Source organism: Equus caballus, chromosome 1 (genome assembly GCF_041296265.1).
Source record: "Equus caballus isolate H_3958 breed thoroughbred chromosome 1, TB-T2T, whole genome shotgun sequence".
Classification (NCBI taxonomy): domain Eukaryota; kingdom Metazoa; phylum Chordata; class Mammalia; order Perissodactyla; family Equidae; genus Equus; species Equus caballus.
This window is the reverse complement of record NC_091684.1, coordinates 112,090,816-112,115,550: the sequence shown is the minus strand read 5'-3', so window position 1 is coordinate 112,115,550 and position 24,735 is coordinate 112,090,816. Positions and strand designations below refer to the sequence as shown.

At 40.9% G+C, this 24,735-nt stretch overlaps 1 protein-coding gene across 7 annotated transcripts in view; it reads right to left on the bottom strand.

Moving 5' to 3' along the window:
- The window catches only part of MCTP2 (multiple C2 and transmembrane domain containing 2), a 223,110-nt gene that overhangs the window by 99,835 nt on the left and 98,540 nt on the right, over positions 1–24,735 (bottom strand). For 5 of the 7 annotated variants that reach the window (XM_001488295.5, XM_070267404.1, XM_023650924.2 and 2 more), the window contains exons 10-12: positions 23,742–23,872; positions 13,080–13,266; positions 10,684–10,777 (exon numbers count right to left, since the gene is read on the bottom strand). In XM_001488295.5, the coding sequence (XP_001488345.3) occupies positions 10,684–10,777; positions 13,080–13,266; positions 23,742–23,872 (412 nt within the window). The remainder of the gene's footprint in view (positions 1–10,683; positions 10,778–13,079; positions 13,267–23,741; positions 23,873–24,735) is intronic. The other 2 variants (XM_005602819.4, XM_070267418.1) reach the window with 1 other exon arrangement.

The following is a 24,735-nucleotide window of genomic DNA, read 5'->3' as shown; positions in this document are numbered from 1 at the left end:
AACATAACGCCTCTTCAATAACTGTGACCAGGAAAGAGAACACGCGTTCCTGGCTTAATGGCTTAATGCTCAAGGAGACGAGGCTCGATTCCTCACCCTACGCTGAAACAGCTACTTAACCGTTTGTCAGACTGTTAGTAGGTGTCAGTGCTGCTCCGCCAGAGACAGCAACATGACATGCCATCAGCACTCACTCTGGGGAAGCCGTCTGACACTTTTAATGAAAGCCCTGGGGCTACTCCACAGCAGGGCAGACGCTGCCAGTCCTGCGCAGACACAGGTGAGCTGAGCTGCGGCCCCCTCTCTCTTGAGCCAGCACACTCTTAGCTGTCCCAGCTAATGAGGAACAGACTTCCTTCCAGAAACTGGGAACTTCAGTTATGTGTCTCCAAGGAACACACAGCACCAAGTCTCTGAAGATAATTCCGTCAAAGCTCATTAAAATGCTGCATTTATTAATATTACAGTATAAACAGGCAGAGAGGGGGAAGAAGAAACAAAAACATCAAAACATTTATAGAGTAATTCATGTACACTTCATGGATTGATTTCTTTCCCTTAAAAGGTTCTGGATATATGGGGACTTTCAATCAAATTTAAAAAGTGGATATTTTTATTGGGGATAAAAATTATCTCCCCTAATAAATGAAATGTCCAACTGTTCCCCAATGGTACCGAGCAAACAACACCAGGCCAACTGACACACATATGCTTGGGTCTGGACTTTTCCTCCTTGCTCTCCCCTCTTTTTACAGGTAAAACATCTACATGATCTCTTCTACATCCAGATGCCATGTCACCTTGACATGGTTACACCACCGGCGATTCAGTTTCACGGTGGTTTTACAGCACCTTACACTCGACAGTCTTTGTTACTTTTCAACACCACTTTAAAATTCATTTATATTCCTTGAATGGCAAGCAGAGGTTTCTCATTTAAAGAATTTTACCTCTATATCAGTTACAGAAGTTGAATGACAAGTAATAAATGTATTTTAGAAGTCATATCATTCATCTGACAAATATTTATTAAGCACCAACTCTGCTCTTGGCGCTGAACCAGATCCTGATGTACACAGACCACCAAGTCATTACCTTCAAGGAACTCTCATAATAATCTCTGCTTTTCAGCAAATGTCGCCTTTCCAAGGAAAACTTTTGCCACAATCCCGGCCAGCGGCTAAGTTGCTCCCATTTCCGGTCTTCAACTGTATATTTTCCTTACTTCGCTTATATTCCACATTTATACATTTCTGTGCCATAGTTAGCCCCGTATTTCATTTAATAACCAGCTCTGGCGGTCCAAGATTCGGTGCTCTCACTGCCGTGGCCCAGGTTCATTTCCCAGTCAGAGAACCACACCACCTGTCTGGCGGTTGTCATACTGTGGGGGCTGCATGTGGCTGTGATGCTGAAAGCTATGCCACTGATATTTCAAACCCCAGCAGGGTCACCCATGGCGGACAAGTTTCAACAGAGCTTCCAGACTAAGACAAACTAGGAAGAAAAACCTGGCCACTCACTTCCAAAAAATTGGCCATGAAAACCCTGTGAATAGCAGAGGAGCATTGTCTGATATAGCGCTAGAAGGTGAGAGGATGGCACAAAAAGACCAGGCAGGGTTCTGCCTTGCTGTCCACAGGGTTGCTAGGAGTTGGAATTGACTCAACGGCACTAACAAATTTCATTTAAGGGGCCCAAGGCAGGCATACAACGTATACACGCCCCCACCACCTCTTCTCTCTGTGAAGAGTGCCCTGGCCCAGTGAGACAGGGCAGCAGGGACATTCCTGGCTCCCAGAGATGGGTGCTGGCTAGAGGGAGCCATGCTCTTCTGACTCTGGGCAAGAAACCAAGCTTGATGCAGGTTCTCATTTAATCATCATATCAACTCTATGAGGTAAGGAATGCTTGTGCCATTTGGCAGATGAGGAAACTAAAGTTCAGAGAAATTTAATCTGGTGGGTTAAAGTTCAGAAAGATTTCATACTGGAGGTGAAACCTAAGCAAGGTTCAGGAGAGGGTCGATTTGGCTAGTAGAAATGGGTAGGTCCTTCTTGAGGAGATAGGAACAGATCAGAGCCTTAAATTTATTAACAAGATAGATAGATAGACAGAAAAACAGAGACACACAAAGAAATATATACAGCTAAATAGTGGCAATCAGGAAATATAAGATATGGGTGGATCAATGTAAAGACTGGCCTGAAGCCTTGAGGGTCATGACCAGTCCTTTTCCTCATTTTATTTCCTTTATTTTTACTTATTCAGCAGCCAGGAGCCACTACAGACTGTAAACACAAGGGGCAGGATCCGAAGAAGGATTTCTAGAAGATAATTCCTGAAGGTAAATGTAGAGCATGATAGCACAGACAAGTGGGGAAGGTGGGGGTAGCAATCGAGCCATGCCAGACTAGATTTCCAGAAACTCTCCCTTGATGCCTGGTTTCCAACCATTTGCTTGTTAACCTTACTATCATAAATTTGACCAAATTCTAGTGCTCATCCTGAAAATCTATGTTCTCTGACAACTTATTCCCCACAATCCATCCTGATCTATCCTCTACTCCCAAACCCTTTATCAAGGTTGGCGTGTCTTTCCCCCAACCCTAACCAGCACACAGAGGGACAGGGCTCCATCCTCCTTCCTACTCCGCATGTGGAATGGCCTCTCCGTGTAATGCTCTCCAAATCCCCACTCCTCTCCAAAAATGGAAAGGCCAGCTGACGTCCAAGGCCTAGTTCAAGATGCATTATCTTCATGGAACTTTCTCTACAACCTCAAGCTCCAGGGATCCTCCACCCCCTGCCCTGGACTTCTACGTTCCTTAGTTTGGGTGTTATAATGCCTCACTGTATGATGGTCCTTTATGATTCCCGACTATGTGGAAAGCACTGTGCTAGGAGCTGAGAGGGATTTTAAAAGAAGAAGAAACCTCGATCTCTATTTGCTCTGGGCCTAACCTTTCAAGTCTGTTCTGCCTTCCCCAGGGGGTTGCAAACTCCCCTACTCAAATAATGGCCTCTGAGGAGCCATACAGGTGAGGACCTGCTCCCTTGGCCACGGCAGACATCCAGAGCAATGTGCAGACAGGTCTACATCAGGCCTGGGTGGAAGAGGAGGACTTAATTTTGCTGAAATGCTATTTAACTAAATTTCTGAAGTTGCAATATTCTAGCACAAACATAGAACAAACAAGAACTAGTAACATAAGAGTTTGTCCTTCTTTGAGCTCCATTTCCCAGTCACCACGCAAATTCCGTAAACACCGTCATCCACTGAATTTGCCTCACACCTCCCCATTCTCACTCTTGCCTCTTCAAAACCCTTGCTCCTCACAGCCACCAGAATAAAATTTTATAAGCTCATATCAGATCATATCACTCTCTTACTTAAATAGCTTCCTAACGTCTTCACCTGGCCCCTGTGTTCCTATGTAATCCAGGCCGACCAGAGACACTAGCCTCCTCTCCCCTTGGGGCTTCCTTGCTCTGTTCTCTAATCACACTTGCTTTCTTCAAGGCTTTCGAAAAGCCCTGCGGGCTTTGGAACATGCTGTTCCCTCATTTTAAAATGCTTTTCCTTCATGTCTGCTGACATCTGAGCTAAAACACTGCTTCCTTCAGGAAAACCAGTCAGGTGTCCCTTTATTGAACTTTGGCACCCTGTTCTTGACCTTAGCAGTGTAAGTGTCATTAGAAGCTACTGGTTTAGTCACTTCAAGTGAGGGCAGGGACGAATCCCTATTTCTCATATGTCACCAGGGCCTACCACAGGCTCTCTCACAGAGGAGGTATATATGCTGAATAAATTATTACTAAGAACCCAACCAGTAAGACCAAAGTGATTCCTTTCTTAATTCACAAGACAACACAAATAAACTGAATTCATTCACTCTCAGGTGCCAGTAAGTTACAAATTGCTAAATCTTCTATCCACTCCCAAACTTTACATTGACTGGAGACCACGTTCTTTGGCAGCCTGTTAAAGCAGATGGCCTGCCAAAGACAGATTTATATAGTTTTTGATGTGTTTTTAAAAAGTTGGTCTTGATTTGGGCTCAGCTATCCATGAGGTTCTCATGAAAATTAAAAGTGTTCAGTCACGACTGCTGAGCTTTCTAGAAATTGCAATTACAGTCATCCTTTGAAAATAGGGCATCTTTAAGAGGAAAGGTATTGCTATGGATACAGCTTCAAGAAAGAGACAATGAAAACAAACCAGAAAACAGATATGAGATTTAAAATTCCCAGTGAACAATAACTATAGGACTATTTATTTTCTGATAGGAGTAGTCTTATGTTTCTAACCACAAAAACAACAAAAAACTTATCGCCAGTGTTATAATTTACAGTAACTATTCAAAAGTCAGTATTAGAGCATATGGCTGGAATATTTCTACTCTATAACATGGGATCGAAATGCCGTATTTTGGTCAACAGTTTCTCAGAATAGCACTTTCATGTATAACAAAAAAAACTGATGAGCCCACAAAAGTATTTTATATTGATAAAACTATTATACAGATTATCCAAATGAGAATGCAAGCACTAAACTGGCTAAGCATGAGAATTTTCCTACCATAAAACATATTTTTTCTTCACTTTTATCAGGCAATAGAAGCAGAAACAAAAAGAAAAAACATCACAGAATAGTAATTATAGATTTCTAAAAGTGGTTGAAAAGCCAAACATAATTAGCAATGCTGGTATTTCCAACATTATTTAAAATCAGGGAAATTATGAACAAAATATCAAGAAGACAAGAACTTGTGAAATTCTCCATATCAACTATATTCAAATAAAATAAATTTAATAAAGAATGGGAATAGCATTTATGGAGTATGTACTATGTGTCAGGCATGTTCATTTAGGTTTTAACCCTCAAAATACCCACGAGGAAAAGAAGGCTTAGAGTGGACCCAAGGCCAGTACGTGGTGGAACTAAGAGTTACAAATGAGTCTCTGTTTCTATACATCTTCTGTACCATAAAATACTGAGATTAAAATGAGAGGCAACTAGCACAAAAATAAAGAACAAGAAAATAAGGTCTAATGTTCATCTTCAATGCATAAATCATTGAACTGAACATTGATTTACTTACGGCATGAGTCACAGTCACTTGGAAAGGGTTCTTGTGCTTAGTGAGAGAATGGAGAAAGTTACTGCAGTCATGGGAATCAACCATGTGTGTGGGACAGACCAAGAGCTCCTCCTAATGGCAATGCCAAGGAACCAGTGAACTAAAAATGCCACCCAATCTTGAGTGAGGTCCTCATGCACGTCAATGGCCATGCCACCCTCTACTGGCATTCTGCAGTCGAGGAGGAAAGGGTATCTGATCTACAGCAGGTGTTCACTGATTATTTCTCAAAGATCACTAGATCTACAACCAACCTGACTTTTCTTAAGTTGAGATAAACCTAAAAAGCAGTTGGGAAATGATCCTGGGCTCCCTGGAAAGAAGCAGGGGAGGGTAGAGAATGAAATGCATCTTTTTCTCTCCTGGATCCTATACTATGATAGCCCCTAACATGCTTATTTATCAAATAAGGCAGCTTCACAATAACCCACATTTTTTCTTGTCTGAAAATCTTGTCTTTTCCATTCCTCTGAAAGATATTTTGGGATTATGTCAATTTGGTAGTTGTCTTATTAACAATGGAAACAGAGAAAGGGTCCCAGGGACAACCCTACTGCCGAGAAGTCAAGAAGACCTAAATATATTGGGAAACATTTTGCATTTCATGGGTGGGATTTGTAGGGCAAAGAGTGCCAAAAAGTTACAAGGATGAAAGACAAATCCCTCCAGAACAAGTAACTCCAAGTTGTGAGTAAAGACAGTATTTCCAGTTTTGTTCCTTCATTGTCTCCTGATAATTCTCCAGCTTCTCATCATGACATACAGATTACTATAATGATAGGAACATGAAAAATTAAGATAGGATCATGCTACAAAAGAATGGATATTGAGAAGTCTACTATGTTCTGTTGTTACGTTACTTATTATCATGCAACACGGAGAACGGCTTGCAACAAGGCTTTGCTGGCTCTTGCTACTGTGTGCATGGCACAGTTAAGAAGACTCTCTTAAGTTTCTATCTCTTCTATTTTATGTTAGAATTCCTAATGGGTGGAGGCATCTTGGTAGTGGTAACAGGGTGGAGGAATAAAGCAGACGGAGACTACAGAATCATCAGTCTTGACACTGGAAGATTCCTTAGGGGGAAGGGTATCAATATATAAGAATTATTTTAAAGAACAAAATTAACAAAGAGAAAGATTAATTAACAGGGAGGAAGATGTGTGAAACCCACATGTAATTCTAAGAATATAAGAGAAGAGTCATTGACCAGGTGTTGAATTTTGGCAGGCACGTTACGCAAATGGTGGCCATCATGGTTTCCATACTGATATGCTGAAGTAACTCCTCTATGTTACAATTCTGGCAGCTTCCTCCAGCATTCCATCAATTCTAATCCTGCTACCCAGAACAATTCTCCACGTATGCACTGAACTGTCGTAAACAGTTCCCTAGTCTTCACTGGTTAATCTCTCAATAGGTAAGGTAAGTGTTGTCATTTGTACTGAACTACAATTAGGACCAGAAGATATTTCCATTCCCCAACAATTTTCAATTGACCTGTTATCTACTGTTTTATCTTTCTATAGGCTGTGAAATAAACTCTGCAGTTTTTGTGGGTTTTTCCAGCAGTATCAATTCATGAATCTGACGTGCCCCTTGGCACAGTAGAAAATGCAGCACTACTCTCTCTGAGCTTCTACTGCGGATAGAGAACCTGCTCCCCAACCACTTCCCAGCTTTGTCCTGAACAAAGCGTTTCTCTCTCTCTTTTAATCATTAGGATGTGGGTTACTTTCTTCTCGCAACAGCTGAGTTTTGGGACTAGCAACAGAAAGTGAAGTATGTTGGTCTCAGTAGACATTGCAGACAGCTTTGCTCACCTTGAGTCTCCAAGCACAATTTATCAACTGTTTTGTGAATCAAGGCTAGGGCCCGGTTCACCACAGAAGTAATGACATCAGACTGGATAAGCTATTACTTAAAAATTCTAGGTTACGTTGGGCATAAGGTGTTGGTGAGACAAACTCTTTAATAAAAATATCTGACAGGCTCTTCCATTAGAATAACTGCTTAAGGCTATCCACATCTAACACTAGCTGTAGAGAACATTAAGATAACTTTCACCAATTTTAGAGGGATGGGCTACAAGAGAAGATAGATTACTTCAGATTCCTTAAAATAAAACGTCTTCTCACTTATATAGAAACAAATGGCAGTCATAAAAAATACCAAGCCATATATAAATCTACTAATACTGAATAGGTTCGATCACATAATAAAAAAGGATATTTATAAAATAAAGAATTAATTTGAAGAAACAATAAATATCTTTTTTATATATTAGAGCTTTGAAACCTTTATCTTTCGTAAATATCTTAATATTGTTAATATATGTAGATTTAGGATATTAATATCTTTTAACATGTTTGAAAGGATACACTAATTTTTCTTTATATAAAAACATTTTTAAATTTTTCATGGAAAAGAAATTCACCTTAGTATATGTGTATATATACTATGCATATAATATGTACATATATTATTCCAATGTTCTAAAATACTAGCAAAGTAATGAAGATTTAATTTCTCCAAAGTTTAATTTCTTCCTAAGACTATATAATCATAACCTCAATAACCACTAATGAGGAATATCCTTCTAGTCTGATCACAGTAGCATAATTGACAGATATTTTCTTTTTCTAATTGTTACTTGCAAAGATAGAGATAATTTTAAAGTTGGCAAACCACTGACAGCAGGGCTTGCCAAGTGCATGCATTCCTCCTCTAGGACTTGAGGTCCCAGCGCTCTGCAGGCTGTAACCGTGACCTCCACACGGACCACGGCCAAGACCTGCCCCTGGGGACTTCTGCTTTATCAGGTTCCCCGAATCTTAGGCGAAACAAACTTGAAGCACCAGTTATTAAGGTCAATTTGGTATTGTTTTTAAGAAACAATCAACCACCACAAAACAAAAACCAAAAAGCTATCATGAAAGAAAAGTAGGAAGGTTGGAAAGTTCCCTTTTGTACTCTGTCTAAGATGCCCAGGGCTCTTTGAGAATGGCCCTGCTTATTCAGAGTAAATGTATTTCTTTTTTATTTGCAGGGGTGAACACTCTGTTCCCTGAGCAACTGCCTTGGAATGCTCATTTATAAAGTAAGGCTGACTGGAAAATGCTGGGCATGCGGTATAAATAGTTACTTATTTCTTAAATGTCCTGGCACTGACAATGATGGGTACCCCTTCTGATTCATCATCAAGTGAAGCCGGCATTTTTTTAGCGTGTATCTAGTGGATTGGTAACAATAATATGATATGATACCACTACAAGACAAACCTCTTGGAGGTATTAATTACATCCCTATTGCTACCTCACCACAATCTGAATCCATTTCTTTTTTCACTTAGAAAAGTTACTACTCTCTAGAATACGTCCCCTTTCTTGCTCTAAAGCAATACCCTGGTTGGGAACAGACTGAACAATTCACATTAGGAGCCTGCCAACCTGTAAAGAACACAGACTGTGAAATTTGATTCTAAAAATAAATATCAATATGGTCTAAAGACATGTTACCTAATGACAAGGATCTTTGCTTCAATTCAGAAGAGTGACAATTTTCTCATAAAGAATATGGAGATAGTAAAACACCAGGGCATTCAGTCAAAGCACACAGAATTATTTGATTTCCAACCACTGATTTTTGTTACTAGAATCCTTTCGTACTCACCTTCATCCATGCCAAAACTATCTACTGAATATCTTGAATATAAAGAAAATGTCAATGTTTTCCTCCAAAATTATTCTTCTGAAAAGAGGGTTTTGCCTTATATTGTGGTCTTTAGAAAGACTCCCCTTTTGCAGGATATGCACAACATAAAAAACTACATAATAAAAAAATAAACAACTACAGAAAGAATTTTCGAAAACACCACTCAAAGGCATATATGGGTTCTTGGAGCTTGAGACAACTTTTCCTGAGACATCAGCAATCATATATTCAAAAAGAGCTTATCTAAACACTTAGATGGAGGTAAAAATAACTTGCTCTGGAAAACTGGTAGCCAACCCTAAATGTGCTTGACATTTGTGATGACAAAATTACTAATCTCAAAGGCACATGTGAAATGTGTGAATTAAGTATTTTCATAAACTATAAGTTTTAAAAAGAAAATCTTGAGATCAATATGAGACTATAAACATTTTGTGATGAAATTAATGAATATTAGAAGTAATCATTTGAGTATTTCATCTACAACCCTGAGAATTTATATATTCATATTGGCCAAAAAACCATTTTTGGATCGTTTCACAGGCCATTTCCTTAAGACAGAGAACAGGGATTTACAGAGTAGTGATTTCCATTGGTTCATTTTTTGAGGGAGGGTGAAGAAAACTCCTTTTGTTTTTTAACTAAGTTTATATTTTCCATCATTTTCGTAATATAAAGTGCTTAAAATTAAAATCCTCTTTTCCAAAGTTTGAGTTTCCTCAAACTCAGTTTTAGAAGCTCAAAAAGTTACACAAATAAAGTGTAATTGTCTCTATGTGGAAGGTAAAGAGTAGACCACATTCTAACGGTATGAGATTAAAAAACCATGCATGGGACCAGCCCGGTAGTGTGGTGGTGAAGTTTGTGTGCTCTGCTTCAGCAGCCCAGGGTTCACAGGTTTGGATCCTGGGCACGGACCTAGTACCTCTCATCAAGCCATGCTGTGGTGGCATCCACATACAAAATAGAGGAAGACTGGCACAGATGTTAGCTCTGCGACAATCTTCCTCAAGCAAAAAGAGGAAGATTGGCAACTGATGTTAGCTCAGGGCCAATCTTCCTCCCAAAAAACCTATGTAATACTGTGTCAATAGACAGAATCATGCTATATAATAGTCGTCATATTCATCAATTTACTTGGTAAACAGCATCTGTCATATAAGTGTCTATATTGTTCGTCAGTACAAGGGGGTAATTTGGCAATGAGTGGAGAGTCAACCTGCAATCAGACACTGGGATGTCTGGATTACTCTCCTCATGGTCAGGCATCATTCAGGACCAAGCAGACATGCTCTATTCAAGTTAGTGAAGCACCAAGAGAATTTTGTATAAGACTACGTCAACTGCAAGGTGGTTCCATGGCCAAGACTTTGGTAACTTACAGAGAAGTGCCAGCCAGGTCCACCCTCATGCTCAGATTTAGGAATCACATGGTCTATACTTTGAAGAATGAACACATTCAGCACAGAGCACCGCGAGCGAGCAAAGGCAAGAAGGCAAATCTGCCCATCAAGGTGCTGGAGAAAAGCTTCATCCACAAATTAATTCAAAACCAAAGAAGTTGTAACACTAATAATCCACAAATATCCTTGAAAGCCAATGGACTAGTTCATTATCTAATCATAGTAAAATTACTTGAAAACATAATTTTGTAAAAAATGTTACGTGAAGAAGTTGTTCGCCTGCGTCTTTTTTCCTTCTAGTACTCTATTGGAAAGACTGCAATTACTGCATCCATGCTTCTACTTAGGAAAACATTTTGCTTTGCCATGAAATCATGGCAAAGCAGGAAATAAACAAAAATAAAAATAACAATGTTTCATACCTGAGAAGTCGGCTGCTAAGAGATCGACTGCCTTCAAAACTTTCACTTGTAAAATGCCTATGTCCTTCATATCTTTCAGGGAGTTCTGTAAGCACTAGGGGGAAGAAAGGTAGATCACAAATGAAAACAGCTTTCTAACATACTATTTACTGCCGTCAAGTCCTACAGGAAATCCATTCTAGATTTATCCTCACTTTTCTCATGCAATGCTTCGAAAAGTTCCAAAGTGCATTATCTCAGTCAACTGGCCAGTTACGCATTTACAGCAACCAGATTAAAAGTGACTGAGAATTAATTAACTACGGCTTTAAACAGACAAATTACAAAGCACGTGCAATCTACTTTGAACATCGCCCCCTGGTGATAGCACAGATATCCCGCCGGGAAAATGTGTGTGGAACTACATTCATTTTCTCTTTCCCCTTCTTTCTCTTTAATGAGACTTTTAAATCACCCGAAAAGGCAACATTATTCTGACCTACTTAGTGCAAACTTTATGGATACCAGAGGACTAAACTTGCACCCTTCATAGATACTTATTACCCCTGGAAAGAGAGGAGGGGTGGAAACGGAGAGAATTTTCTGGTCCATGTTTTAGCCAGCTCATTAGATCAGAGATTGAGCATCTAGTGTCACCTTATATTCACATTTACTTTAATTTTTAGTTCGCATGAGCCAAAGCTTGAATATATCTACTGATAATTCTTATGCATGTACAGCAATATGTAGACGTCTATATATACTGCATCCTTCAGAAATTGTGCATGAAAGAGAGAAGCAGATAAACTCGCTTCACATGCCTCCAGAACACTTCTGCTGAAAACGATGTTGCTTTCAAGTCTTCGGATCTGGTATTTCGGCTATCACCAGATAAGTGAAAACTTGCGATAAGCCAACCCCAGAGATTTATGGAAGGATAGTAAAATCCTTGTTATTTAGGCATTTCAGGAGAGAAAAACAAAAACTTAATAATAGGTAAGGTTTGCCTAACCTAATGTGTACCACTGCTAAGAACTTTTGAAAATTGTTTCTGCTCTATATTTTCAACCTAAAAAAAAATCCTAGTGTTTAAGCTAAGATGAAAACACTTGAAATATAATACTTTTACAATGTAGAGGTGGAAATGCCTTTGAAGATTATCTATTCTTACAACCTAAAAAACAAATCCAGGGGCTGGAACTTGTGTCTTGTAACAAAGCCTTCCTTCCCTCTAACATGCTAGCCAGCTCGCTAGCTGGAAAAAACACTTGATATTTGTTTTGTTAGCCTCTTCAAACCTCTTTTCAATTATTACTCCTCAAATCCTGAGGCATTATTCAAAGCAGTCATTATGATCTTATCTAACATCACCTTTTAAATACATGACATTCCTCATGAATTTGGTTAATTTTGCAACTTATCCATGGGAAAGTTTGGGGAAAAGTTTTATTTTTCCCCGTCACATTTTCGTTTGCTTCAAGTCATCAGAGAGGCTATGAATGGTGGAATTGGTTGCAATTTCTTTAGAAAATGCCAACCTCGCATGCAGAATCTGTGTTTGGCAATAAATGTGTGGCTAGGATTCCTATTCCTGAAGATAAAGAATTATTCAATTAATCAATACACTTGCACAGAGAAGGATTTGGGGCACTAAAGTTAATGCTGAGAATAATATTCTCATTAAATAGGGATTCATCTTTGCCTCATTTTCATGCCACTTTCCTAAAACATGCCTTTGGTGTGTGGAAATAAAATAAACATTGATTTACAAAGAAGACAGGATAAAAACAGAATTCAAATAAAGACACCTATAAAGCCAAAGTACAAAAAATAAATGAAGACGACAAAGCCACTTGATTTAAAAATGCTGAGTGGACTTTTATGCACAAGGTGACTGCTTAGGCAAAAATCACAAACTAGTGTTATTATCCAGGGTGGTACAAAGCAACAGACTTCCGTGTCTGCCTAGAGTTCGGCTTTGCTTTATAAGACACAAGCATTTTCTCACTTGATCCTAAGAGGTTCTGGAAAAGTATAAGATTGCAAACATTAGTGGTTGGTTAAAAAATAAAAAAACACTACTTTTGTGACCATATATTAAAATTCCTATTTATATATGCAGACACGCTAAACAATAGCTTGCCTCCTTGAGGATTTCGATTTTCTCTAAAGAGTTCCTAAAAGCTAAAAATTCAAAATACTTTTTTTGGCTTTGAATAGAGCAAGGCAAATTCTAATCTACTTTCACCTTCTCACCAATGCATTGACCTCTAGGTCTGATGTCTTGTTTTATGAGACATACCATTAAACTTTGGACAAAGATCTCTTTTTACGCAGTTTTTCAGTCATAGACTTTGTTCCAACTTAAAAGTGGGGGCGGGGGGAGGTGGGAATGGCGAAACAGGGGAAGCACTCACATAGCGCTGGTCAATCTGCTTTCTTTCGCTGGGGTCTGCCAAGGGGCACACACACAGATCGGAGACGGAGACCCCCGTGCAGGGAGTAAGTGTGATCAACATCAGCAGAGCCCCCAGGCAGCTATCCAGCGGCAGCTCCAAGCAGTTGGCTTGCTTGAGCGGGAGTGCCGCGATATCCACTTTACACCTAGAAAAGTTGCAGGAATCGAGAAAGAAAAGCGATGAACTCATGGCCACTTCGAAAGCAGCTGATATTCACTGCATCATCCCCGAACCCTCCCTCTGTCCGGACCCGGGTTTACTGAGCAGTGAAGGTTGCAGGGCGCCCCCCACGCCCCCAGCTCCTAACACTCACTCCCAGCCTAATGCACTCTAAAATGAAGGAGAGGAAGAGGTAAAGAAAATCAAAGAGAAAGAAGCAGGGAGGGAATCACAAATGGAAATAGAAGAGCCAGATCTTTGCCAAATAAGGTCTGCAGGAAGGCAATGAGATCAAGAAATAGGGAGAAAAAAGTTTCAAAGATTAGGTATTAAGGATGAGGGCTTTTATATGGCTTCTCTGCACTGTGTCTTTTACCAGCAAAGAGAATAAATGGGTGTGGTTCAAAGAAAAGGAGAAAAGACAAGAGAAATGCAGGGAGAGAGTTAACGGAGAAACCAATTTCTTCCAGATTAATGCCAACTGGTGAGTTTTTATTTAAAGAAACAAACGTGTTAAGGTGTTTTCCTAATAGGCACAGTGCCACAGGGGTTTCCCCAGGTGGATTTCTTTCGGACAAATGGGGCATGAAGTGCTGGTGATTGATCCCATTTCAGCAGCACTGCCAGGAAAGGCTGTACCTGTCTGCTAGAAATTGCATATGTTCCGCCTCTTAACAGCCAATGTTCTGGAGATGTTGAAAACCTCAAACATATTTAAATACAGAAGCAAACACCAAAAAGGGGGGCTGAGGTGCTAAGCCATTTATGTGCTTTAACACTGAAAACTCTGAGTTTGCCTGGACCACACCTGCTCCGCTTATGCGCAGGGGAGTGAAGGAGGCAGGGTCCAGGAGAGGGAGGGAGGGTAGGCAGTGGTAGTTCCCACATGTAGAGTGTGTGTGTGTGCATGTATGTGTGTGTCTGTGTAATTCTCATTGGCCCTCCATAGTTACTGAATAAGATGAACATTCAAGACTTTATAAAAGATGGAAACAGTGACTCTCAGAATGTATGACAAGGCTGGATTCTTTTTTTTTTTTTGAGGAAGATTAGCCCTGAGCTAACGTCTGCTGCCAATCCTCCTCTTTTTTGCTGAGGAAGACTGGCCCTGAGCTAACATCCATGCCCATCTTCCTCTACTTTATATGTGGGACGCCTACCACAGCACGGCTTGCCAAGTGGTGCCATGTCCATACCTGGGATCCAAACTGGCGAACCCCAGGCCTCCGAAGCAGAACATGCGCACTTAACCACTGCCCCACTGGGCCGGCACAAAGGCTGCATTCTTACACTAAATCTTCAATGGACTTTGTATGTTTGCAGAGAATTAGAAATAGGTAAACTTAGCTAAAATATAAAGCAATGACAATTTTGAGACACATGGATATGTAAAAAGTTCCAGTTTAATAAATTTTAAAGAAAGCTTGCAATCCCTTCCCAATTAAAAAGAAAAATACAGGGGCAGGCCCAGGGGAAGAGGTGTTAAGTTCTTGGGCTCCACTTCAGTGGCCTAGGGTTCACAGGTTCAGATCCTGGGTGCAGACCTACACTGCTCATCAAGCCATGCTGTGGTGGCATCCCACATACAAAGCAGAGGAAGACTGGCATGGATATTAGCTCACAGACCATCTTCCTCAAGCAAAAAGAGGAAGATTGGCAACAGACGTCAGCTCAGGGCCAATCTTCCTCACACATACACACACAAATCAATAATACTGATAAAAATCTATGCCAGTTTTTGCTACAGAATTAAAAAAAATTAATACTGATATGTACCTATAAAATTAAATATATGTGGGTGTTTATTTCCTAATTACCAAAAGTGATTCCAGCTATGAGAAAAAGTGGCAATTAAAGCTTTCACATCAAGTATTTCTACTGGAGACACATTACAAAAAATATCTCTTTCTCAATAATCCTCTATGATTTGAATCAAAACCATTTTTTTCTGCAGCAATAGGAACATTTTAAAGTGAAAATTTACTACTGTGAAAAGAGGGGTTACTAAATATTTTTATTTCATAGGCAAGTATGTAAGCGGGGAATTAATTCTGCCTGGAAGAAAAGAAACATCAAATGCTTTAACTACCATCATTTCTACAAAACTAAGTACCCAAGAATCCTTCACCAGTATGGCAGTTTTCATCTGCTTAGGAATACTTTCCCAAGCATTAGTCTAGCTGGCTGCATACACTTTCCTATAATAGAGCTCTTTTTAATGAAAAGATGAATGATTCCAATGTGTAAGAATCTTCTCCAGTAGTCATGTTCATTAGTCCAAATTAGCAAAAACCTATTTAGGGCACATTTATTTTAATATCACTAATAATGGCAATTTATTTTTGTCCTTTAAAATTTTACCTGTTTGTTGTGGCAGTGGTGGTTTTGTTTGTTTGTTGAACAACCAAAAGTTATTTAAAGACAAGAGCTCTGAGAACAAATAATGTTTGGGAGTCAAAATGATGCAGAATTAGGGGCTGGCCCGGTGGCACAGCAGTTAAGTGCACATGTTCCACTTTGGCAGCCCAGGGTTCAACGGTTGGGATCCCGGGTGCGGACATGGCACCTGGCACTGCTTGGCACGCCATGCTGTGGCAGGCATCCCACATATAAAGCAGAGGAAGATAGGCACAGATGTTAGCTCAGGGCCAGTCTTCCTCAGCAAAAAGAGGAGGATTGGCAGCAGTTAGCTCAGGGCTAATCTTCCTCAAAAAACAAAAAGATGCAGAATTAGGCAACAATAAAATTTTTCTGGGATAATTCAAAATAGACCTGACATTCATCCTAAAAAGTCATCTAAAAAGACTATCAGCAATATGAGCATATTTACCATAACCTTGCAGACTCTCCTGGAGACTGTTTAAAGGCACAACTTACTTGAACACAGCGGTTTATTATTTTAGACAAAAGTTGAATCACGTACCAGGTGAGACACAAAGTAAATATTGGGTTTCTTCTCAGAAAACAATGCATTTCCACAAACTTTTCAGTCATTCCCACCCACTGTGAAATTTTTTAAGATTTTTTTGGACAATGAAGAAAGAACATCTGCATGAAATAGCCCTATGTATGCTAGATGAAAAAGCCCCACAAACCACAGATTGCGGATTTCAGCACAAACTAATGGACTGACTTTACATTCTCAGTTAACTAATGAGGGTGAATTCAGCCAAATACTTACTTTTACTGTCTTAGTAACTTGAAGAAACAAATTAAAGTGATACAGCAGTATCATATCGTTCAAAATTAAAACTTGATGCTTTTGCACATGGGTTATGACCCAGCCTCTTAGGTTACCTGCTTAGCATGTGAATTGATGTTTTAAGTCTTAATAATTAATTTAAAGGTACTCTCTCCCTCATGCTAACAAGAAACTCCCCTCGAAAGATAACTTTCTAGAAACTTTCTACAACGGAACTGCTCTCTGCATCTCTTCTTCCTCATTTATCCCCACATTCTGAAGGAAAAGAAGAAAGACGGGAGTAAGAAGAAATGAATTTCATCCAGAACTCTCTCCTCTGGGCCTCCCATTTTACTCTATTTCAACCCCTATCCACATTGCTCCAGCTCATCCTCACGTCTAAAGGAGAACCAGAAGTTCTGGAGGTCAGCCAGAGGCTGGAAAAATTATTTGTATTAACCCCAAACTAGGAAGTGGTTACCACATTATCAGCAAAAGATGTAAAATAAATTGTTTTTTTAAAAAAGGACTTTTTCAGAATTTCAGATACTTTTTTTTTTTAAGATTTTACTTTTTTCCTTTTTCTCCCCAAAGTCCCTCAGTACACAGTTGTATATTGTTCGTTGTGGGTCCTTCTAGTTGTGGCATGTGGGACGCTGCCTCAGCGTGGTTTGATGAGCAGTGCCATGTCCGCGCCCAGGATTTGAAGCGACGAAACACTGGGCCGCCTGCAGCGGAGCGCGCGAACTTAACCACTCGGCCACAGGGCCAGCCCCCCAGAATTTCAGATACTTTTATCACAATACTCATAGAACCTTCTGAGGGGAGGTAAGTATCATGTGAACAAAATGGCTTTTTTTACATTCAAGGAAAGCTAAGTATTCTAAAACCTAAACTCTCTAAGACAAACATTCTCAAATACATTCATCAAAGAGATTTTTAACATAAAAATCTTGAAAGGAGAATCTTGACCCCTTTTTCCATTTCCTGTAGTGTACCACATTCTACCCAGAGAAAATACTGGAGAATTTGGTTGGTCTCTTAATTCCTTCTAGTCGCTACCGAAGCTTTACAGAATCTGTTGTCTTTCCTAAGATTTTCTTTTGTCTGTTTAGTTACCTGCTAAGGGTGGAGTGCGGGGCCAGCCCTGAGAAGGCCTAGAAGAGACCCGGCCAGCTTTCTGGGCAAAGCAAAACATGAGCTCTTCCTCCCTACTTTCTCATTCCTATAAATGCTGCTCACTCACTGTCCCATTGCAGAATGTTACGGGGGTTGTTATATATTCTTTTTTCCATCCATTTTGTATCCCCTAAATTTCTTCCCAAACTACACAAATGGAAACCTTTTATGAGCATTTATATAAACTTAGCTTACTAGTGTGGCTGCAAATTTTCCATGAAAAACAGAATCAGTTTTCAGATACGTGGTTTAAAAGGCTCTCGGAATGAAATTTTCAATTATCATTAAAAATCACACCAACATGAATAAATAATAGGCACTTAGACCATTTTTTCTATGAAGGGCCAAAAAGTAAATATTTTTAGTTTATGGGCCATATGATCTCCGTTGCAAATCCTCGATTCTCCCCTTGGAGCATGAAAGCAGTAATAGGCTATGTAAACAGATGAACAAGCCTGTCTTTCAATAAAACTTTATTCAAAAACAGGTAGCCATCTGGATTTGGCCCATGGGCCCTAGTTTGCGGACCCCTAACCTAAAGAAATGCCAATAATTTAGCTGTGGTGAATTATACCAATGGAAGTATTTAAAAAATTTACAAGGTTTGGGGCCAGCCCCAGTGGCCTAGTGGTTAAGTTCAGCGCCCTCTGCTTCTGCGGCCTGGGTTCAGTTTCCGGACACAGACCTACACAGCTCTGTTAGCAGCCATGCTGTGCTGGTGGCCCACATACTGAAAAAACAGAGGAAGACTGGCACTGATGTTAGCTCAGGGTGAATCTGCCTCAAAAACAAACCCAAAACACTGACCTAAGAATGATTTTTAAAAAATAGCTTTTAACTCACCATAGCCCAAGAAACTCTAGCCAACGTTTCAAATAATGTTTGTTAATAAAAACTGATAAAAATAAAATTTATAACGTTGCTTTTCTATCTGATAGAAACTGTGGAAAACACATGCCCAGAGCATCTATGTAAGAAATGTGATTAATGGGCGTTAGTGTATTAGGCCTGTTCCCACGGCATTGTGTGCAACCTCACATGCGGGGGAGTCACCACTTTTGGAGAATCATTCAGAAGGCACCCCCCACTGGCCATTAAGTGACCAGGAAATTCTCACTCCCAAGTTGGATCTTAGGATATTCAATCAATAAGAGCTGCACTGTGATAACAGGCTTGATATCATGGAAACCAAATAGCAGAGTCACCCACGCCCTTGTGCCTGGGGAGGAGCTGCCATGGTCCATTTGCAGGAGAGGGAACCCATGGCATTGTGACCTCACTCCTGCTCTCCTCTCCCGTCTCCTGTCACCACCTGCCCTTTTCACTCCTTTCAAGTTTCTCAGAGAGGATGTGTTCTCCCTCCTCCAGGCCTTTGCCCACGTTGTGCCATCTCCCTGGAAAGTTCTTCCTGCAATCTCCTTGTCAGGGTGGCTAACCACCACCCCTCTTACAGTTCTGAGCCTACACCTCTGTTCTTCCAAGACGCAGCCCCTTCCATCCCTAAGCCACTGCCTGCCTACTTCAGTAGCCCGAGACTTATTAGTGCCCGAGGACAGGATCCCCGTCTGTATCATTCTCCACGGAATCCTCAATACTTTGCAGGCTGTCTGATACACAACGTGCTCTTGTATTTGCTGAACAAAATGAACAAACAAATGTACGCCAGTGGCGTGATGAAACTCAAAGGCAAAAAATCCAAATTATAAAGTCAGTGTTTTTTGTTAACTAACTAAATCTTTGGCAGTCTCTATTCCCTCTCTCATATAAGAAAGGAATGGAAATAAACATATTTACTAGGTGCCTCCCGGATTGAAAAGTCCTCGGTTCTATTTACCTAAGGAAAACAAGGACTGAATTATTTTTTTCCCCTCGGCAACAGGCATATATTAGAGCTCTCCTCTCTGGCCCACAGGCAGTTAATGTGCTGACTTAGCATTGTTTCTGACCTCCTGTTCTTGTCTTTCTCCATTAATCCCACAGCATTTTAATGTTTTAATTCAACACATAATTTTACCAAATCAGTCAGCCAAACCTGCTCAAGTTCCACGTGCCATGATAGCTTTTAACCTCTTATTCATTACCATAATTCTATGTTTTATATTACAGACTGGTCAGCTTTTAACTTAAATGCAAGGGGCAGAAAAGAGTGCTCTAGTTTTAAAAGCTGTAAATCTCAGAGGCTAAGGAAGGGGGTGAACAGGAAGAAAACGGTGACTGTGTCAAGCCTGGCTGTAAAAGCAGATCAACGACCTGGGGTGCAATTTGTCCAGAGAAATTTCCCAGCCCTGATTCTCCACTGCATCAGAGTCTCGAATAAACTGGTCAAATGCCAGAGCCACTTTCCAAGGCACCACGTGGGATGAAGGACTGACTCTGAGGTGGCCCAGTTAAAACGGGCTTGTGCATTCTCATGCTTAACTTTTCCAAATTAAGTCTAGAACATTCTATAAATTAATCTCGAGAATCACTTTGAAATGTAAAATACATTTTAAGAAAAAGAAAATTTATTTTTGAAATGGTACAGGATTACAATGGGGTAATCTATATCTATACTCTTGCCATTTTGTTTAAAACCTGGAGCAGGTTAAACTTAGCTTTATTTCTTACTCCCTCTAAAAGTTCCCTGTCTCTGGACCACTGATGGACTCGAAGATTAGAGATTGTCTTTTCTTTTTCCTGCCCATGATTAAACACTGAAGTTAACAGGCACCATGGTTTCAGCGGGTGTTGGATTTGCTCCAGCACTTCATCTCACCAGCCCGACCTCCTCAGGAGCTCCCTGTGGCTCTGTGGAAGCTCGCAGATGGACCACTACACAGGGGATTTCAGAAAGCTCCACCTAACTCAGGGGAGCCTGGAGGAGGCTGGCTGCCAGGCAGGGCCTTGTTTGAACGATCGCCAAGTTATCAACCCACCAGTGTCGTGTGATCTCTCTTAACATAACCAGCCACTACTCCAGCTTTTCGTCTACAGCTACGAACCCCAGCATCATTCATGCTAATCTCCACTGCTCCATCCTTCAGTCAATGAACATCCTTCCACCATATCCTCGAAGATAGGCACTGCTCGCTTCTACAAAAAACGTCTATACTGTTTTGAAAAAACAAAAATATGCTGAATTTGACTAATCATATTTCATTTACTTAAACAGCATCATTTTAGTTGTAAATGTGGGGATCTATAGATTTAGGTCAAAAGACCTAACTATCAAATAGACGTTATGGCTGATAGTCACGATGACCCTGCGAGTTGGCCGGGGACCCCATTACACAGACAGAGAGGCAGGTTTCACAAGCAAATTGACAGCCCAACGTCACACAGCCAGCAAATGGTGTGGTTACCAGTGAGCCCAGACTGTGCAACTCAAAGGCTGGTGTTCCCTCCCCAACACGGGGAAGCTTCACTGAGGAGAATTTCCTCACAGAAGCCATGTAGAGCTTTAGATGACTAGCATCAAGGTGTCATTCAAAAACAAGATACCAGACAGGCCTTGGGCAACAGTTATGACTCATTCACAATGGCAAGAGCCTCCTTATGCGGAAAGGTATTCTCTACAGCTGGGAGATAAATACTGAGCCTTAGAATTACAACAAAGAAAGTGAAATGAGAAAGAAAGAAGTGACAAATTGAAAATGAGAAGCAACAGTAAGTAACAGGGCTGGGACATACATACGCCAACACAAGCTCTCCTCTAACCCTAAGAAGCGGTAGATATTGCAGGGTAGGTCTCCCCCGACCTGGAAGTTCGCTGCAGGGTAATGCTGTGTAACCAGCTCCCACAAGATACTGTTGTTATCTTTTGTACCTCAGGAGAGGAAAAGGAAAAGGATACCAAAAAAAAAATCCTTTCAATCCATGAAGAGGACGGGCAGAATAGCCACTGGGGCAGGTATATGTCTAAGTTACAAACAGGAAATAGCTAAAATAATAAATGAATACCAAAATGACAGAACATGGAATAAAAGGGATATCTTGAATTATTTTTTGTGCCTGTGAAAAAACTTAACACTCATTTGGAAAAGCATTTCCTATTATGTGAAGGCTACATGACAGCACGATGACATGTGGAATGAAAGGGCATTATCCTTTGCACCTACTAAAAGAACACGTTGGCCATTCATCACTGGAGGCCCAAGTTCCCACCATTCAGATGACGCTCTGGGACACAAAGTCCTCTGCATTTGCGCATTTACGTAACTCATCCTTGTTCCACCGGCGAGCACAAAGTGTCTGATCTTCCCACCATGGGTGTGGGCAGGGCACTGGTATGTCACAGCAGTGACAAGTGTCAGAGGCACTGAGAAATGTCTGAAGTGTTTCAGTTACCCCGTATAGGCAGACGGTGGAGAGAGAGACAAGACCAGACTAGTAGCTGACAGGCAATGCCCGTGAAATGGCTGACCACAGGAAGGCCTCCTGCTTGAGCTGGAGAGTGTGGCACGACCTAGTCTGCTCTCCAAGAGCACAAACCTAGCCTGGGAGATTGACAATGAAGGAATGATTGCTACTTGCTAGACAACCAGAGAGTTGGGGATGAGGGGTCCGTGCAAAGAAACACCACCAGAGCTATGACACACGGAGGATAAAGTGTTGAGGTCTTAACTGGTGGCACTGCTGGTCTCCTAGGGGGTATCTGGATGTGCGTGATGAAATGTGGATGTGCTGTGTGTTTATTTTCCACAGAAACATTGGGGGAAGTTACTGGCACCAGGTGGGTGAGAGCCAGGTTTGCTAAACATCCTGCAACATGGCAGACAGTCCCATGCAACAGGGTGCCAGTGTTGAGAAACACTGCAGGAATGTTCTATGGGCACCAAACTCCCCACCCACCTATCTTAGAACAAGCCACTGAGGTTGGATGGGCGATGACAGCAGGAGGAGCTAAAACTGTGCACCAGACACTGTGCTAAGTAGTTTACATAGAAAAAGCACTGCATGAGGTATTGGGTTAGCTGTGTGTCATCCCATTTCTGTCTCTAAATTCCTTGCTGATGGAAAAATATTTCACCTGCCTGGGTCTCTTCATTTCCCTGTCTGTAAAACAAAGGGGTTAAACTAGATGAGTGGTTTTCAATCTTTAGTTTCCAGCAGAACCCCAATAGAGAGCACAGGTGAAAGTTGAGATGCTCTGCCCCAGGGGAGAGGTTTTAGGAGACCCCCCCATTCTCCAAGGCACCTCCCTGAACCCAGGGTTCCAGAGAACTTGCTTTGAAAAAGACGACAAACAGCTGTGGAGGGCCTTTTAAATGCTTATGTTCTAAATTTAAGGTTTGTGTATAAATTGTATGTATATGGGATGAGCAAAAGGCAGAAAAAACTTGGTCTTTGAAAACACAGAATCTGACCCAGCACTCGCTGCTCTGAAGTCCATGGCAAAGTCATTTGTAAACCTCTTGCACTCCACGTCCTCATTTACAAAGTTAGGTTAATGCTGCTAACTTGCCGGGCTATTCAAAAAATCAGAGATGATGTACGCTTCCACCAGCATTGCCTGCCTGCTTACGATGGGCCAGGATAATCGGATAATCCCACGTAACTGTATTCTCATGACAACACTATATGGAAGCTCCAATACTCATGTACTGTTCCTCATGCGTGGATGAGTCCCTCAATTAAGCTGGGAAGATCTGAAGGAAAGCAATGAAAGACAACAGATCTAGCCTTAAAAGATGTCATTACAGTTTGCCACAAAGTTCATCAACGACACTGAAAAATTTCCACCACTTTGGGCCACCTAGCTTTATATTCTTACTAAATTAGATGGTATTTCCCTGATTACCAACACCAAAATTACAGGGTATATTGGAAATTTGTATAACATTTCCCAAAGAGTCTGAGATGGTCCTTTATCTTTCTTAGAGAATTCCTGACACATACTATTGTCCGCTGTTTTGACCAATACTAAATAATATTTCCCACTGGAAAAACAAAAGCAACTCAACTTTCCCCAGATTAGGGTCCAGCTTCCCTATGGCTCCTTGGGGTGGGGCCATGAGGTTTTACTCTAAGCCCAAGTAGATAAAGACAGTCTCTCAGCCCCGCCTGCTGCAGAGATAAGGCCCGCACAGTCTCCCCCCGTTTAGAGAGCAGAGCGGACTCACGTGCCGAGACGCTCCTCGTGCTTTTTGCTGTCCTTTCCCCACACTTCGATGTCCAAAATGCCCATCCTGTCAGAGAAGTAGTGAAAGTCAAACTGTTCCCGCCACTGCGGATTTGCATTCTTACACAGTGTCTAGAAAACATGCAGTTATAACATTTATTTTCTTAAAATGCCATTCATCGCTACAGCAGCTACACATTCATTTCATTTCTATACTGCAGGAGATCGTGATGTACCTCCCCTTTATAAAGTTAAACTTTCCTTTTGGGAATGAAAGAGACTTCGGGGTTTCGGGAATTGGCAAAACATCACTAGTCTTTTAGCTGACGGCCAGATTCAATCATTTGCCCACCAAGTTAGAAAGAATACCATTACCCCACTAGAAACCACAAATTATATATACATCACATATCTCAACAGACATTTTACAGTTGTTCTTTCTTACAGAAGATATTACTATTGGTTAATTAAATGCAAGTAACATTTTTATTGGCACATCCATTCAGTGCCGGCTTAACTATATAACTTAACACTTTGGGGTCTTAATTAACATCTGTCAGATACATTAGGTGAGAAACCTGTAATTTGTGCATCGCTGCCTATTTTTAAACCTGGGTTTACTGAATCTACCCCTAGTGTGAGAGAAAGACTAAGAAATCCCACTGCTGCCAAACCTAAAAATTAACCGGCATGGTTTGAAAACTCCACAAGTGTTTACGTGTTCTCCAAAAGTGATTTCAAACGGCTTATGTGTTTGATTCATTGGCAGGGTTTTCATTTTTGTTTCACGTACATAGAGATTCAATTTGTGAATAAAAATGGAGCAAAAAGGCTGGAGACTGAGCATCAGGCTCCAAGGGCGCAGACTCAACTATGAAATCCTGGCGCCAATGACTCCTGCACGGGAAAAGGGGCCACTCAGACCTCAGCTGTGGCCCCCATCACGTAATATCACTTAAGCTGTTTTTCACATTGGGCTTACTCTAAAACATCAC